Genomic DNA, 17,645 nt, shown 5'->3' with positions numbered 1-17,645 from the left:
ACTCTAACATGCAGTCACAGCTGTTGCTCGCCCCCCTGATGCAACTGAGCAGGAAGGACTAATCTTCTCAGACCACTGAGCAGTGATGGGAGATTAGCCCACAACACAATTACACTGAGAGGAAAGCCAGTGGTGTAGTGAAAAATGATTGCCCCCCTTACAGAATGTGATATGGTACACCAGAGTCTCCCATATCGATATCGAGATCGTCATTAGTCTTTGGCCTGCATGGGGCCACCCATTGAAGAATTTTGGGCACACTGGTAGTGACAATCGCTCATTCCCAAAGCATTATTATATATGGCACTGAGTTGAGGGCCCTTGGAGAATCTGCTCAACCCCTTACAGGAGATTGTGGGAAAGAAAATAATGCCAACTTATTTTTATTTAGCTATCCATACCACCATTTTGTCATTTTAAAGTCCTGTTAACAATGAGTTCTTCTTTTCACAGATTTGATGGTTCTCAGTTGACTGTCCTCGGAAGGATGGAAGGTTGTGTTGGCCTTGGTAGGATTCAAACTTATGGCCTGTAGTCTGGAACAGGCATTAGCAGAAATTATTTAACTAATAGAGACAAATTTCCTACTAAATGAGGTAGAAAACAGAGGAAGGGGAAGCAATATTTCAAAGAATACTGGCGTGGAAATCTATACTACTATTATAAAGGAAGAACTTTAAACCTTTGAGGCGGGTAAACTCGGGAACCACAGCGCCAATCCACACACCCGATACATCGTTGAAATTGTCAGGGTGTGCAGATAGACATAGGCTATATAAATTTAAAAAATATATGTTATTTAAAAAATTTACGAGAAAAAAAAAGTAGTCCCATGGAAGTAGCGCCGGCCGCGACGTGTGTGCTGACATCAGGAGCGCGGGGAGGAGCGACGTCCAGGAGCACGAGGAACAGCGGCAGACATGAGCGCGGGGAGGAGCAGCGGACAGGCGGGAAGGAGCGGTGAGGAGCGGCGGACAGGCTGGGAGGAGCGGCGGACAGGCGGGGAGGAGAGGCGAGGAGCGGCGAGGAGCGGCGGACCGGTGAACTCAGGAGCGCGGGGAGGTGCGGCGGATGAGGTAAGGCTCCAGGTGACCCACGGACAATGTCGGGGCGGGCGGGGGCCCTGAAGCCAAGGTCGGGACGGGCTGCTACTCCGGGGGACCGACGGACAATGTCGGGGCGGGCGGGGGCCGGGGCGGGCGGGTGCCCTGAAGCCTGATTGCTCCCAGACAAGGTCGGGACGGGCTGCTAGTATAAATATAAAAAAACAGTTTTTACCTGATTCTCCAGTTTTTATTACACTAATAGTGAATAATATACAATTATTTATAGTTAGCGTAATTTAAAATGAGCTGAAAACATGGAGGATGTAGCGTTTTTTGTCTTCTTGGCACTGATTTTGCCCCTCTGAGACCAGTGCCATGGCTTGCAGGGAGCAGGCCAGGGGGTGCAGCAGTGACCTTTGGTGACCCTTAAATGACGTCTATTGAAATATGTTATAATAATCTAACTCCATTACAACTACTAAGGATGATACTATCTTACAGGGACATTAATTAATACATCTAATGATTCACTGTTAAGTCCTGGGGTCACTAATTCAACATCCTGGAAATCTTAGGGCTTCATTTTGGGAACTTTTGGGCACACTCCTTTGTGGAAAAATGCACTTCTGGCTGCCACCACAACACTTGGGAAAAGAGTGGTTGGTGCCTTGTCTACTCAACAGCCCCACAGAAACAGAAAATCTAAGCTTTTGCCTGAGACTGTGCATGACTAATGAGCGGGCTGGCCCACATAAGGGAAAATGCCTTTTTCTATGTTGTTTTTCCCATTGCTTCTCAGCATCTGTCTCTGGGGAGATAGAGCCACTGAAAATATTCAAATAATGATGGGCGGTGAGGGTAGAGTTGCATACATGCAACCCCAAAGAAAGCTTCTCTTTCTTTGGCCTTATTCATCCCTATGGAGCTTTTGGAGTTTTGGGAGGGAGACCGTATATGTGTTCCAGCCGATTACGGTTCCTGGAGGAGACCACACTTCTTTGGGTTTCGTAGACTTCATGGGACATTTTTCATCTAAGAAGTTATGTGTTGCTACTAGTAATGCACTCTAGCCACAAGGAGTGGTTTCTATAGGCCTCCTTGCCTTTAAATTTTGCGATTTTTTGTGAACCTGATTTTTTACTGTTCTCCCTATTCACATAGAACCCGTCTCCTGCTTGAGCATCTGGCACTTCTCCTAGTCCTGGGGTCTTCATCAGCAACACCCCAGCAACCCAAGGCAGAGTGCCCTCCCTGTCTGCATCCCGCTTGTCTCACTGCCGCCTTTGGCCAATTGCAGGAAAGTGTCAGCGGAAATCAGTGGCCCTCTCCTTTTTGGAGTCACACTCCTGTAGAACATGTCCACAAGAGAGCCAAGAGAACCTGCCATGGGCCTCCCTAGCATGCCCATGCTCTACTGTCAACCAGAGGGTGTAGCAGGGAAGTTCCATTGGTCCTCAAGAAACAAATCCTAGGCCCTGGGTGCAGACTGAGTCCAAATCTGCAGTAGGTGCTGAGGTGTTTTATCTCCTCCAGTTGGGCATTCCTCTGGCGTAATTTCTCCCAGGTCAATCTGTTCTCAAACCTCTCTCGCTTGGTCAGCAGCAGGGATTTTTAAGTTGGGGTTGAAAGTTTGAGAAGGTAGGTCATTCTGCCAAATCCTAAGGTGACAGACATATCATCTCTTCACCCCAACTCTCCTAAGCAGCATTGTGGGAATGTTCAGGATGGTGCATTCAAACGATCAATTGAAAGACTTTCTCTGGGAGCCTAAGGCACACAGCTGACCTTACTAGTGGACTTCTCCTGCTGACTTTACTGGTGGACTGCTCCCTTCACTGCACAGCTTCGCCTGGTAGCTGCTGCTGCCCCTGTTGCTACTGCTGACCCTCTGGTCATGAGTTTGAGACCCTGGGGGCCCAGTTTTAGGGCATCTCTGCCCTGCTGTTGGGCTGCCCTTCTGTCTCTCTTTTTTCTGCTTTTTCTGCTTCTTTCATTTTTCTACTCTTTCCTTTCGTATTTCTTCTGACCCTTTTTCTTTTTCTTCACTCTTTTGCTTCACCTCCCTTGCAATCCCCGTGGACCTGCCAATCTCCAGTGACCCCTCTCCGCGTTTCCTGCCTCCTAGCTATCCAGCCCCCGCACACTACTTAATGGCAGCCACCCAGCAGGCGTACACAGGAGCCACGCTGCTGGTACGCCAAAGGCCCACCGCAAGCAAGCCGTCTGCACCCGTCCACGCCTGAACTGTGCCCAGCACCACAGACCCTGGTTCTTGGACCCCTCATCAATACGAATCCAGCACCCCCCTCGCCCTCAACACAGGACACCACGTTGCCTGCCACCTTGCATGGCCGAAGGACACCCAAGGGCCCATCTCCTCCCAGAATTGCAGCTCCACCCTGACCCACCTCAACACACCAACTCCTCTCGCTTCCCAGACAACCAACAGCGCATCTTGCTGGCTCAACTGCATCCTCCTCAACACGCGCTCCCTCCACCAACATGCCTCAGAATTCTGGGACCTCCTCATTGCCGCCTCTCCCGACATTGCCTTCCTCATGGAATTATTGACCATGACATCGCCACCGCCATCCCCTATGGCTACAAAGTCACCCACAAGGACTGCGTCGTCCGACCAGGAGAAGGCATCCCCATCATCCATAGGAACACCCTCTGCCTGACCACTCACTCGAACGACCCAACGACAACCATGGAACATCTCCACGTCCAGATACAGACAACCTCAACAACACCCTTCATTGCACCCTCGTCTACAGGCCCCGCAGCCCCTACCCGCCCTTCACCGATGCCATCGTAGACCTAATCGCACACCTGTCTCTTGCATCCACCGGTTATATCCTACTAGGCAACCTCAACTGCCACCTGAACAACCCCAGTGATCAGAACACCGCATCCCTTCTGGAGAACCTCGCCAATATCGGGCTCAAGCAGCTAGTTACCGCTCCTACCCAACCAGGACACACACTCAACCCCATCTTCTCCGCCAGCGGAAACATCACATGTGGAAACATCAAGCTGCTAACGAGGTGTCCTTTCCCTCTTCTGCCAGCAGTCTTTTAAACTTTTCAATTGTTGTGTGTTCTAATGCTGGCTACATTTTAACTTATTATTTATTATATTTACTTTCTCACAGTGGTGTCAATTCAGTGACTTGAGTTGTTTGCACACTTAATAGCGCTCATACTTACCGCTACTGCGGTGCGGGTGTTATATCAACCGGTCTGTTACCTCCCTTGTCCACCACAGCCTACCACAGCGCTAGCTATGCCGTTTGAGTGGAGGGAGGGCAGACGGCCAATTCCTTTAGGCCTCACAGTTACAGTCACCATTTTGGAGGTTAACAGTGCAGTTGTTGCTTGGCACTGCCTCAGCTGGGGATTTAAACGCAAAATGGCGTGGACGAGCAGTTGAGTGAAGCTGTTTACGAGGTGTCCTTTCCCTCTTCTGCCAGAACTCTTTAAAACTTTTAAATTGTTGTGCATTCTAATGCTAGCTGCTATTTAACATATTAATTGTTACATTTACTTTCTCACACTGATGTCAATTCGGTGACTTGAGTTGTTTATACACTTAATTGAGCTTGTTCTTACTGTTGCTGCAGTGCAGGTGTAATATCGATGGTCCATTACCTCCCTGGTCTACCGCAGCACCAGTCGCGGCGTTTGGGTGAAGGGAGGGCTGAAGGCCGATTACTTCAGCCCTCACAGTTACAGTTCCATTGTGGGAGGTTAACGGTGCAGTTGTTACTTGGCACCGCCTCCGCTGGGGATTTAAAGGCACGATAGCCCCGACATGCAGCAGAGGCGAACAGCGGGTGCGCCACAGGCGCATCAGATGCAAGCCTGTCTGCTCCCGTCCGCGCCTGGACCGTGCTCAGGACCCATCCCCTTGATCCCGGTGGATTATGATCCTACAGCAGATGAGGTGTTCTCATGAAGGCTTGCTAAACCTTAACTCTATTAAACGATACCCTCGCCTGTCACCTGATCAGTCCCATGGATCTGCTACAGTCAGCAGTGAGGGTATGTCCCGTCTGTAAGAAAATTTTTTGTAGGGGGCAATTATTGGGGGAGGGCATTACCGGCAAGGCCTCTGCCATTGATAATTCCCCATGCACTGAGGGCTTAACTTTGCGCTGTGCCCTCATCAATTTGAGATCACTAGTTAAGCATCATTTTGAGGTCGCAGAACAGATTAGTAATCAGTGTCTTGACCTGCTCTATGTAACAGAAACTTGCGTAGATGAGTGTTCAGGCCCTGAATTTATCGCGGCTACACCATCAGGATATAAGGTGTTTCACCTCGACAGACCTGTCAGGAGGAGAGTAGTGCTTGCCATTTTTCACCGGGTACAGCTGCAAACTGCTTTCACATCAGTTCGTTTTGAAGGCATAGAAGCGGTCATATTCAACATCAAAGTATCTACTACTCAAACCTTTAATGGCCTGCTTGTCTATCGGCCACCAGGGACAAAAGCACAATTTGTTGGTGCTGTCAGCTTAGTTCTGGAATCCTACTTACTAAGAAAAGGATTTCACCGTTCTCTGAGATTTTAACTACCATCTGGAAAACCTATTTGACACTGATACAGAACTCCTGACAGACACAGGACTAGGCCTGGTCCAAATAGTGGAAGGATCAACGCATATGCTGGCCACTTGTTGGACGGAATATTCACCAATAATCCCAACATCAGTTTTTCATGTACCCTACCACTTACCTGGACAGATCATCTTGCTATAGTATGGGATCTCAGATGCTCTCTTAACTCCCCCAGGACACTGAAACCCTACCTTAAACCCCGGGCCTGGTCAAAATCCAAGCCTCCAATCTTGACTCCCTACTGACTCATTTTCTTGACATTCAGGAAACTAGTGCAAATTGGATGGCAGAGGGCTATGACAATTGGCTTCTCTCAGCCTTAAATGAGGTTGCTCCAGCCAGATGTTATAAGACTAATCCCTGAAAGCCTTCTTAGCCTTGGTTCACTGACTCGCTTAAAGCGATTAAGCAAGAATGCCGGAGACAGGAATGCAAATGGCAAGCTTATTATTGCAGTGAGGAGAGAGCGAAATATAAAACCTGTCTTAGTGGATACAAATAATCTATCCTAAAAGCTAAACCTGATTACTACACAGCACATATAAAGTCTGCCACTAATAAATCTAAATCCCTTTTTCAAGTAATAAAAAAATTACCGTCTTAAAAGGAGCCGATACAGCTACCACCAATGAGGTGTTTTGTAATCTTTAGTTAGGACTTTTCAGGTGAAAGTCCCTGAGATTTTTATTAATTTTAACAATAACTGCATTTTACTGTCTTTCACTTATTCAAGCGCTAAGCCCATGAGCTTTGGACAATTTGCTGTGCCCTCTCCAGTGCAGGTTTCTGCATTCATACCTTTGATTAAGTCGGGATCCCTGATGATCCATGTCCTCCCAGGGTGATCCACCTGATTCCTGAAGTTATATCTCGTCATCTTTCAGCCATCTTTTCTAGTATGCTTAAAACAGGCATTTCTTCCGACCGTTTGGAAAGCTGCATCTATACTTCCCCATCTGAAAAAACCCACTCTCGATCCCCTTGAACCTACTTTCCTCCCATCTGGAGGTTATCCATCTTCTAGAAGACACGCAGTTCGGCTTCAGAGAAAATCACAGCACCAAATCTATGCTGCTGAGGAAATTAGATCATCCCTGGATAGGGGAGGCAAAGCAGTACTGATTCTGCTTGATCTATCTGCGGCCTTTGATACTGTCAACCTTGAGGTACTTATTGACCGTCTGCAGAATTTAGGCTTTCACGATTCAGCATTGATGTTGATCAAATCTTACCTGTCAGAACGCAATAAAGTGGTGTCAAATAGGATTTTCAATTCAGAAACCTTCTGTCTGCCATATGGGGTACCTCAGGGATCTTCCTTTTCTCCAAACTTATTTAATCTCTATGTTACCCCACTGGCCACCCTGATTAGATATTTCGGGCTGTCCCTGGCATCATATGCAGACAATACTCAAATTATTGTATCAATGGCAAAGGGTGAGAGTAGGGAAGGTGATACTTTTAATGACTGTATGAGTTCAGTGAATAGCTGCATGGCCAGCAATTGTTTAAAGTTGAATTCCACAAAAACTGAGGTTATCCAATTTGGTAACATTCCCTCTATATGGTCCCCTCACTGGTGGCCATCAGATTTAGGTCAGGCATCCACGTCTACCTCCAAAGTAAAAAACGTGGGTTTTTTTGCTAGATAACAATTTGAATTTTAAAAATCAAATTAATCTAACTACCTCCTCCTCTTTCCACTCGCTCCGAATCATTAAAATAATTGAGAAATTCCTGTCAGCTGACCTTTTGAAAATAGTAGTTATGGCCTTAGTACTCTCTCAATTGGATTATTGCAATAGTCTCTACACCAGCCTCTCTAAAGACTTACTTAGAAACGTTCAGACCATTCAAAATGCTGCTGCTCGGTTTCTACTCAAAATTCCCAAATTTCAGCAGGGCTGCTATCAGACAACTGCACTGGCTTCCGATCTACCACCGCATTTCCTTTGAGCCTCTTTGCCTAGCATACAAATCAATTAAGGGAAATGCACCTGCTTATTTGAGGGCAAATCTGATATGGTATACCCCCAGCAGAACTCTTCGGTCAAGTACAGCGTACCTGCTGATGGTCGGTCCCTTCAGACGGGTCACCTGGGGAGGCCGAAGTTTCTTCAGAACCACAGCCTTATTGGGGAATCGTCTGCCTCCAGAACTTAAAGCTACACCCAGACTTTTAGCATTCAGGAATAATCTTAAAACTTGGTTGTTTAACCAATGATCCCTCAGGGCTTGGCCCTCTTATGCTCTCTTCTGATTCACTCATCGCCAAGACGCCTTTGGGTATTCATGCGCTTTATAAGATTTTCATTCATCATTCATCCATTCATTCACCTACAGCCACACCACCAAAATCCTCTGAACCGACCACCACTACGTGCAATTCGCCTTCACCACTCCCACCTCCTTGAGACCCTCACGGGTGGGTAGCCGCCCTATACAAAATCCTGATTGATGGATTGATGGACCCCTAACTGTCATATATTTCTTGTCCCTTACCTTCAAAACATTAAAGGGGACCGCTTTCTGTGACTGGCTTCAGAGGACTAGCTACCCTCAGGAGAGTAATTACCCTGGTTGAGCAGGAAATTCTTTGACCTCATACCACTCCAGGCACGTAAAATGGCTGCAGTAGCACTTATAACATCTCGCCTGGACTACTGCAATAGCCTATACGCAGGGACAAACAAAACAGTCTGCCACAAACTGCAAATGGTCCAACACGCAGCGGCTATACTGGTATTGGGCTGGAAAAACAGAACCTCAGCCACAGCAGCAATGGAAACACTACATTGGCTGCCAATCCAGAAACGGGTCCTTTTCAAAATCCTTTTAATCACCTTCAGGGATTTCCATGGGAAAGGACCCAGCTACATCCAGAGCATGTTCAGACACTACTCCCCTTGCGTAATCTAAGATCCCAAAATGCCAACCTCCTCACCATCCCAAACTTCAGACTGAAAACCAGAGGTGGAAAGGCATTGGCAGTCCTGGGATCCAAGGCCTGGAACTTCCTTCCCCCTCCCCTTCGCCAAATAGAGAAAGAAACTGAATTCAGAAAGGCCCTAAAAACATGATATACAAACTATCCAGCTCCACCTGTAAATCCCTAATCTAGAATGACAGTTCCCCTCTCATCAGCCTGACACTCCCCTGTCCCGGCCTAACCTTTCTAAAGCGCCAAAATGCTCCTTAGAGTGTAAATCGCGCTATATAAAAATTATTTACATTACATTTAAAGGCAAGAATTTAATTAGAAGCTGAATCAGATAACAATTATAAATCCTGAATGGTCAGAATGGGGCAGATACGTGGAAATAATTGTCAAATCTGCATTTAAGGAACCTGATCTACCATATGATTGGTGAATCAAAATAGTCTCTAGGCCTAACTATAGCAAAACTGTAGTTTTTTGCCTATAGTGTACAATACAGTGAAGCACACACACTTTTCAGTAAACCACTAGAGATTTATACATTCACTATGGATGCCACTCATAGTGTAATGCATGTACAGGTCAGCACCGATCAATGAGCAGTCCCCTCTGCAACAGGGTACCTGTGCGCGGATACCGGTCTGAGTTAGATGGTAGTCTCACAGGCTCGGCCAGCACACAAGTTCCCACACTTATGCACACGTTCACATCCAACCAGCCAAGAGCCTCTTACATGAGCTGCCCAGCAGTGAAACCTCTCTTAAGATGCAGACACTGGTGGATAGAACACAAGAAGATACATCTGTGAAATAAAAAAAATATGATCAAATTTGCTTTGCAAGTATGGCACCAATTTCACCTCTTGTAAAGTGATCATAATATGAAATAGGTGAGTCATTAACAAGTGATTTTTCTAGATAGGCTTTTTTGATTGCAGTTATAACTGAGTGAATGCAGGTTTATTAGAACGTATGCTTCCAATTACATGTTTTATTGAGGTACATTTGTTTTCATTGGCAAGCATACTGCAAATGTAGCCAGTTTTAAACAATCTGTCTCTTTCCTTTTCAGAACTAATTCCACAGTTGATACCAGAAGAAGGAAGCATCATGCATCCCAGGGTGTTACAGTACAGGGAGTTGCTGGACACCCTCCCAATGGATGCTTACACTCATGGCTGCATTCTACATCCGGAACTCACCTTAGACTCTATGATTCCAAAGTACGCCACTGCTGAGATCCGCCGTAAGTGTGATGTGCAAGCAAGCTTTGTTTCACGATGTAGGCATGGCATGACTAGAGAGTGAGCTCCATTCATCACAGGCAGCTGAGAGGAATTCTATAAGTAGAAAAATATTTTGGAATTCATGTTTTGTGCCACTTAAAGTTCATGTTACATGGAAATGATCAAAATGTATGCTTGTATTGGAAAGCTATCATGGTGACAGTATATAAGAATGAGTCAATGGGATGTCACCCATAAAACTGACAGACAGAAGTAGTAGAGAATATGACATAAAGGCACACACTGGTTTGTTCCTGTTGGATTGAAAAGGTCCCAGCAGGTCTTTATGGGCCCAGGATTATTTAGCTTTTGGTTAAACAGCAGTGGATGACGAGTCCACCATATTTAGCAGGACACTGACATCAAAGCACTTTAACACGATGGACTCAAACCTTTTTGATGGATGGCCCTCATCCAACAAGCTTCAGAAAGACCCCTGAGACTTACCCTGTTGTGTATCTGATCCTGGAACTTCATTGGCCACTCAACAAAGTTTGGCATTATTGTAGTAGTTTTGTGTTACAACAGTGCTGGCATTTTTTTCTCTGACTGAGTTTTCCAATTCTGTCTTGCTATGAATGCCTGCGAGACATACACCTATGGTGATGATAGGAGAGTGTGCAATATAGTTTTATCTTTGCCATTTATGGTCTGATGTTAGTTTTGTACTAAAGAACTCTTTAAAATGTATTCTAATATCCAGGTGCTTTACAGCCGCGGTCTATGCAGGTAACAGCGGTGGAGCCGGGTAAGGGGGGATTTCGAGGGACGATGCTGTGGGAAAATGAATTATTTATTTAACCGTTGTAACCTGCAAGGACCGTGGCTGGTGCTTTATCTTTGCAAGAGACAGTTTATCTATTATGGGCCAGATGTATCAAGATACCCTTTTGCGATTCTCAAATAGCGATTTTTAAGGAATCTCTATTTGAGAATTACAAAATGGTATGTATGTAGAAATTCGCTATTTTTTAGCGATTTCTTAAAATTCCTTAATTGAGATTAGCAAATTGCTAATCGCAATTAAGGAATAATTTCCCATTCATTTCTATGGGCCAGGAGGCCCATAGGTATGAATGTGAAATTATTCTCAATTTGCGATTCGCAATTTGCAAATCGCAAATTGAGAATAATTACAAGGGTCACCCTGCTGCACCCCTGAAATTGACATGTGTGCGCATATGGCATACATACATGCCCTAAGGGCATGTATGAGCGTCACATGCCACCTTTACAAATTGCAAAAAGTGCATTTGTAAAAGAATTCGCAATTTACCACCAACTACAAGTTGGTGGTAATTTGCGATTTCTTATAGTGAAATCGCAAAACTTTCTTCTTTCTTACATACCATTTAAGGAATCACTTTTTGCGATTCCTAAATGGTAGCGCAAAATTAAGGAATCGCAAATTTTGCGATTCCTTAATTTTGAGATGGGATTTTTTTCATACATCGCATTTCCCGTTTTTTTGTCGCAAACACTGCTATTTTGCAATTCGCAGCGTTTGCGACAAAAAAAACGCTTGATACATCTGCCCCACAGTCTTATGTAATTTTCTGCAATTTTTACCAGAGTACTAGAAGCATGGGGACGATCACGTTTCTAGCCAAGAACAATTTCAAGTTGACAATCACGTTTCTAGCCAGGAACAATTTCAAGTTCAGACATATTATAGAAACTCTTTCCTTTTGTTTTGTCTGTCAAGCAACCTATTAGGGGGTCATGAAATTTGAAAAAGTAACATACGTTTCACCCTAAAATTAATATGTTTGCAGCCACTTAGACTAGATCAAGTGCCTCAAAAGGTGTAATCACCATATATTCTCATGGTCACTAATGCTACTTAAATATACTACCGAATATTTTCCTATACATGACTCTATCAACAGAAATTTGTGTTTGAAAAGGTGTACCTTGAAAGAGTGTTTTTTTAGTCTATTGGTTGATAGCCCAGAGATTTTATATATTAATCTTGCGGTACTGATGTTTTTTGTTCCTAAGTAATGAAGTGGCACAGACATGGGAGGCACAAAAAGAGGCAGTTTCCACAGAGACAGGCGCAAATAGTCTGCCCTTTTGTTCATGCCTTTGTTCAGATTTGCTACAGACAAATAGGCTTTGTCAGTGATTGTTATTTGGAAGATTTTGTGTACATTGGAATAATGGAAACAAAAGTTTAAGGAAACCATAAGAATGTTCAAGTAACAAAAAATGTCACTGAACTTCATTTACTTAGGCTCTGATTGTGAGTTTCGAGGAGCAAAAATTATACATGGTTTCATGTGTTAATTTTAACTATACCATTTCAAAATTTCTGCATGCAGTTTTTAGCACTTGTGGATTTTCCATGTGGTAAATTTGCAAGTGGAAAAATGAGATGGGTAAAACTGCAAAGGTTCCATTCTGTAAATTCACATGCAGAAAAAAATTGCAAAATAAATTTTGGATTTGTATGGTAGCAAATTACACATAAGGTATTAGCACAATATAAGGTCTCATGTCCAGAGTACATGGTATTTGTTGAAAATCACAATAGATTTTTAGGGATATTACATATTTAAGTTATCAAAGCTTACTTAAAATATCCTGTACAAAACATTAATTTAAAAAAAACTATTTTCTTACAGAAACAGTCACAACAACAATTCAAAATATGGCACAACACAAGAGTCTCAGAAACTAGTCAAAGAATATTCCAGCTTGTTTTGTTATTACAGTTATGAACAACCAATACTAAAGTAATTAATTCCTCATCTCTACCAATGTAACGAAGATTATAATGCTCAAATATCCCCACAAATTCCCCTTTATTCTCCCAAACATCTGCTATCTTGCTCAAACATATCCTAGAATCCTTACTGAAATAAATTTATCATAAACAAAGTAATATTATCTCATCATTTATGATCAACTAAGATGCACACTTTTTGGCTAAAGTTGATACAGGATAGTGGATCTGGGCAGTCCTAGCACATCTCTTTCAATGGAGATACTTTTTGGGAACAGTGAGATGTTGAAGCGATAGAGGTGGAGAATGGCTGCTGCTACTGGTTATTGATGGATGCACTAGAGAGCTGGGCAGATGGCATAATGGTCCCTGTTGTAGGGCACATCTATCTTCCTCTAGTGCAGCTAAAATAGCCACATGGCCATCTGCTAGCATTGTGGAAAATTCTCAAATTGCATGGGTATGCAACATTTTGCACGTTTGTTAGCTATTTGTCTCCTAAGTCCCCCAGCATTCCCATTGTGATGCATCCAAATCACAGTACAGCTGGATGCGATGAAACATGGTTGATCGAAATTCCCTATACCTGGATCTGATCAGATTTTGGAATTGGTTTGCAATCCCTGCTATGGCCCTCGTTGATTCTCTTGAATTGTTCTGCAGCTGACCATGATCAGCCCCTTTGCAGAAATTCAGCAGGGCAATAGTTCTAAAGTTTGTGCTGTAGGTGTTGCTGCTGCTACCATCAATTGCATATGGAACTGTAGTCAGTGGTTGAGTGTCATCCTGTGCACTTGGACTTCCAGAAAAAACATCATGCAGTATTCCAGGCATTGGTATATCATCCTCTTCCTTCTCATTCTGCTCTTGCATGGACATTTCTGCTTTTGATTGCGGAATGGTTTCTAATACAATTGGGTGGGTAATGACAGTGATAGGTACTCCACTCTCTGAGGGGCCTTGGGAAGACACAGAAGCAGAGTTTGTTACAGTGGCAGTGGTGTTGGTATTGATTGATAGAGTTTTATTCAGCATGACAAATCGCAAAAGTTGTCTTGGCGCTAACAACAGAGCATGCAGAAGTACCACAAACAGAACCAACATAAAGAGGTGCTGAAAAAAGCCACGATTCATGTTTTGTTCTAAAGGTGATAAATTCAGCCAGAGTGTAAGTTCCAGGGGGAGTGTGTTTACAAGTTGAAAACACAAACTCTCTGCCTCCCCATGAGACTTTTTTGCCCAGGTGGGTACCACCAAGGCTCTGGATGCAGAGGAGGACAGATGTCTTCTGGGTACATACCACTTAAAACTCCTTTTCAAAGTTTTCGGACCGACCATTCAGAGAGATTTATGGGCCTAACACAGTGCTTTAAAGGTCACCCATTTCTTGATCGAGAGCCAATGAAGTTCCTTCAGCACATGTGACACTGAGTGAAATTTAGGAATGTTCTTTAAAAGCCAAACAGCTGCATTCTGCAGAACCATAAGTCTGTCCAAAGTGCCTGAGTGAAGACCCTGATACAGAGTATTGCCGTAGTCAAGTCTAGCCAAAACCAGAGCAATGACTACTAGTGTTTGCAGCTCTATCGGGATAAAGAGGACAATTTCCCCTAGCATTTTTATGATGTAGAAGCAGGACAGATTAACTTCAAACATTAACTATAAGTTCTTAGCAATAGGCGCTGGTCTCAGGAGAGTTCCAAGACAAGACAGCTACCAGGAGGAATTCCAAAACAGAGTGTCTTTGCCAAAAAGTAAAACCTCCATTTTTGTCTGAATTTAGATTAAGACAGTCAAGCCTCATCCATTTGGCCACCTCACGCATACAATTGTTAAACCCCCTGGCAACCTCTGCACCGTTGTTCAAAATGGGGGCAATAATTTGAGTATCATCAGCATAAGCAAATACAGAGAAGCCAAAGGATTTAATAAGCTTAACTAAAGGGGCAACATAAATATTAAACAGCGTAGGGCTCAAAGAAAAGCTCTGTTGCATGCTGCAGAGAAACAAAAAATGTTTAGACTTAAAGTCACCCAGACAAATTGTCTGTTCCCTATTTGAAAGGAAGGAAGCCAGAAGATCAAGAGCTGTGCCACAAATCCCAGTGTGGGCCAATCGATGAGGACCTCATGACTCACTGTATCTAATGCCACAGTCAAATCGGGAAGACACACAGATACCTTCCTGTCTTTGTCTAAAATGGTCCTGATCTCTTTTGAAGCAACCACTAAAGCCGTTTCTGTACTATGGTCAGATTTAAAGTCATGTAGTGCTTCATCCAAGAGTTCATGCATATTGAGGAGTTCGGAAAGGACATTGCTAAAGTGCCCTTCAAGTATTTTGGCCACCATGGGTAAAAGTGAGATAGGGCGATAATTTTGCTCCTCATTGGAATTAAGAGATGTTTTTTTTAAAAGGGAGAGTATCAAAGCCTTTTCCCATTCATTGAGGTACTGCACAGTAGTAATAACGCTGTCCATTCGTTTTGTCAAAATCGGAGCAAATGTCTCTCCTAGATCTTGTAAACGTTTTGGCGGATAGGGATCTGAGGGTGAGCCTGATTTAATAAGAGCAATAAGTTTGATCCCCCTTTCTTCAGTAAGAAAAGAAAACTCACTGAGCTCCTGTTTATTAAACTTGAAAGTGTCCTTGCTGGAAAAGGATGGGTGACTACTAATGTTCAATTCAAAATCATTATAAACTGCCTCTACCTTGTTTCCAGAGAAACTGGCCAGACTGTCATATAGTACTTGGCTAGGTAAAGCCGAACATGGGAAGTAGGGCTTCAGAGCTTTTAACAGTTTTAAAGACCTCTTTTGTAGATTTTTTGGCTGAGTTAATCTTATCAGTAAAATACCTAGTTTTCCCTTAGATAATTGTGGGTTTATACTCTTGCAAGAGTTTTTTATATTTGCTCTTTTCCATTAGATTGTAACTATTTCTCCAATTTCTCTCCTGCCTACGGCAACTTTGTTTTAATTCTTGAAGCTATTAGAGCACCAATGTGCCGTTGGTTTGGCTATAATCTTTGTTATTACAGTGGTAGTGATTCCACCAAGCAGCGCGGTTGTCACTGTTATGGTGGTGGACTGACAAGTAGCATCAGCTTTTACAAAAGCAGAGGGCTCTTACTTGATGTTTGCACTGTGTAACCTACAAGTACAGGGAATGTGTATATATAAGTTTTATTTTTATATGCAAATGTAAAACATTATGTTTTAAAGTGCACTGTGCATAGAACATACAATAACACATAATTGTGGATTTACCTCAACAAGTTATATTTTTCATTGAGGGCCTGATTTTAACTTTGGCGGACAGGAATTCACTATCTCAGGGATGGAGTAAAGTAATTTGTCACCCTGAGGGAGTACCTGCCAGCCAAATTTAGAGATGTCTTCATGTACAGGAACCACCGTCACGGTGACTCCTGTAAATGATGTAAATGTAAATGTCATGGTACTTATAGAGCACACTGTCACCAGACGGTCACCTTGCGGTGTCGCCTATTCGGCTTCCTGGCGCTGATACTCATACCGCTGTAGAACCCCTCCTGGCTTTCCCTGTGAAGTGTCCACTCCTGGGCACCCCCAGGGTGAAGTCAGGCATCCTTAGCGCTGTTGGGGCCAGTGTGGAGGCTAAGCAAGCTATTGCCCAGAGTTGCAGCATGGGGCTCGTGATTAGAATAGGCACCAAGGCGAGAATTAACAGGTCCGAGGAAATTGAGCACGAGACCCCGCCGAGGCGGGAATCGAACCCTGGTCCATGGCCAGAACTCTGCATCAGGGTCTGCCGCTCTAACCATTGAGCCACACTCCCCCCATGATGCGAAAGTTTGAATGACTGCTCCATCAACATGATGAAGTCTTAATTACATTTCATAAAAATAAGCTTAGAATGATATTTTTTTTTTTTTTTTTTTATCATAATGGCCATTCTATATGAATATACACTTCCTTATTGTGTGACATAGACTCACATACTTCACATTAAGGACAGAGATTGTAAAAAATGTGAATTAACAACCAGCTCAACTCCTATGTTATGTTACAAACCTTATGTATAACAACATGTCAATTTTGAATGACAAATATTTCTGATAAGTGGGCATGTATCAATGTAATTCCTCTTGACTTTAAGCACATTGCAAACAGTAATATGTATAAAGTATGTGCGCATAAGTACGAGAAGCATATGTGAGACACCTACCATGTCCCTCAACTGCACTAGCTTCTGCTCCTTCATGTATTCACTGTTTTCTTGCTAAATTAATGATGCTCCTGGTTTGTTGTTCCCATGGGGTTGGCTAAAGTTGTGCTGCTGGTACTTACTCCTCCTGTGGCCAACCATTAACATCTGTGTTATGATAGTAAATCTCTCAGATGTCGCCAGCCGCGGTCCATGCAGGTAACATCGGTGGGGCCGCGTTGGGGGTGGATTTTGAGGGACGATGCAGAGGCAAAATTAAATAGCTAAATCATTTTCCCTCTGCATTCTCCCTAGAAATCCCCCCAACGCAGCCCCACCACTGTTACCTGCACGGACCGCGGTTGTATGCCGCTTAATGTCTGAAACATTTTTTATAGTCCTTCACTGTCCTGGGGTCGCAAGACACAGAGTTACATTTTTGAGTAATGTTCTGCCTTGTTCTACTACTCACATTGGCATTGGTTTTCTGCATTAAATGCTTGATTTGCCTTGGGTCTTCTTAACCACTTCTTCTGTAAGTACTTGCATTTTTGCCTCACTACATTTTACCTTTCTCAGAAGCTCTGAGGTCATGGTCAATAATTTAGAGAGGTTCTTGCCTAAACGGCTGTTGTTTTCCAAGTAATGATGTGGATGTTGGATGCCAAATATGGCAGCTTTAGTGGAGCAGCAGGAAGTAGACTTTGCCAAATTGTGCTTCTCTTCAAGGAAAGGCAATAACTGCACTTCATTGATGCAAAGGGAGCACAAAGAAAGCAACTAAAAATTGCATAATTCCATATTTAAATGTCATATCCTGTCAATTGGCATTTTCT

At 43.6% G+C, this 17,645-nt stretch overlaps 1 protein-coding gene across 1 annotated transcript in view; it reads left to right on the top strand.

Annotated features, from left to right (window-relative positions):
• Positions 1-17,645, top strand: part of GDAP1L1 (ganglioside induced differentiation associated protein 1 like 1) — a 520,679-nt gene that overhangs the window by 237,373 nt on the left and 265,661 nt on the right. Inside the window, exon 3 of the mRNA XM_078650467.1 lies at positions 9,679-9,852. Within this exon, the coding sequence (XP_078506593.1) occupies positions 9,679-9,852 (174 nt within the window). The remainder of the gene's footprint in view (positions 1-9,678; positions 9,853-17,645) is intronic.

The sequence above is a fragment of the Lissotriton helveticus genome, chromosome 7 (assembly GCF_964261635.1).
Source record: "Lissotriton helveticus chromosome 7, aLisHel1.1, whole genome shotgun sequence".
NCBI lineage: Eukaryota > Metazoa > Chordata > Amphibia > Caudata > Salamandridae > Lissotriton > Lissotriton helveticus.
Note: the sequence above shows the minus strand (reverse complement) of the source record. Positions and strands in the feature narration are given on the sequence as shown.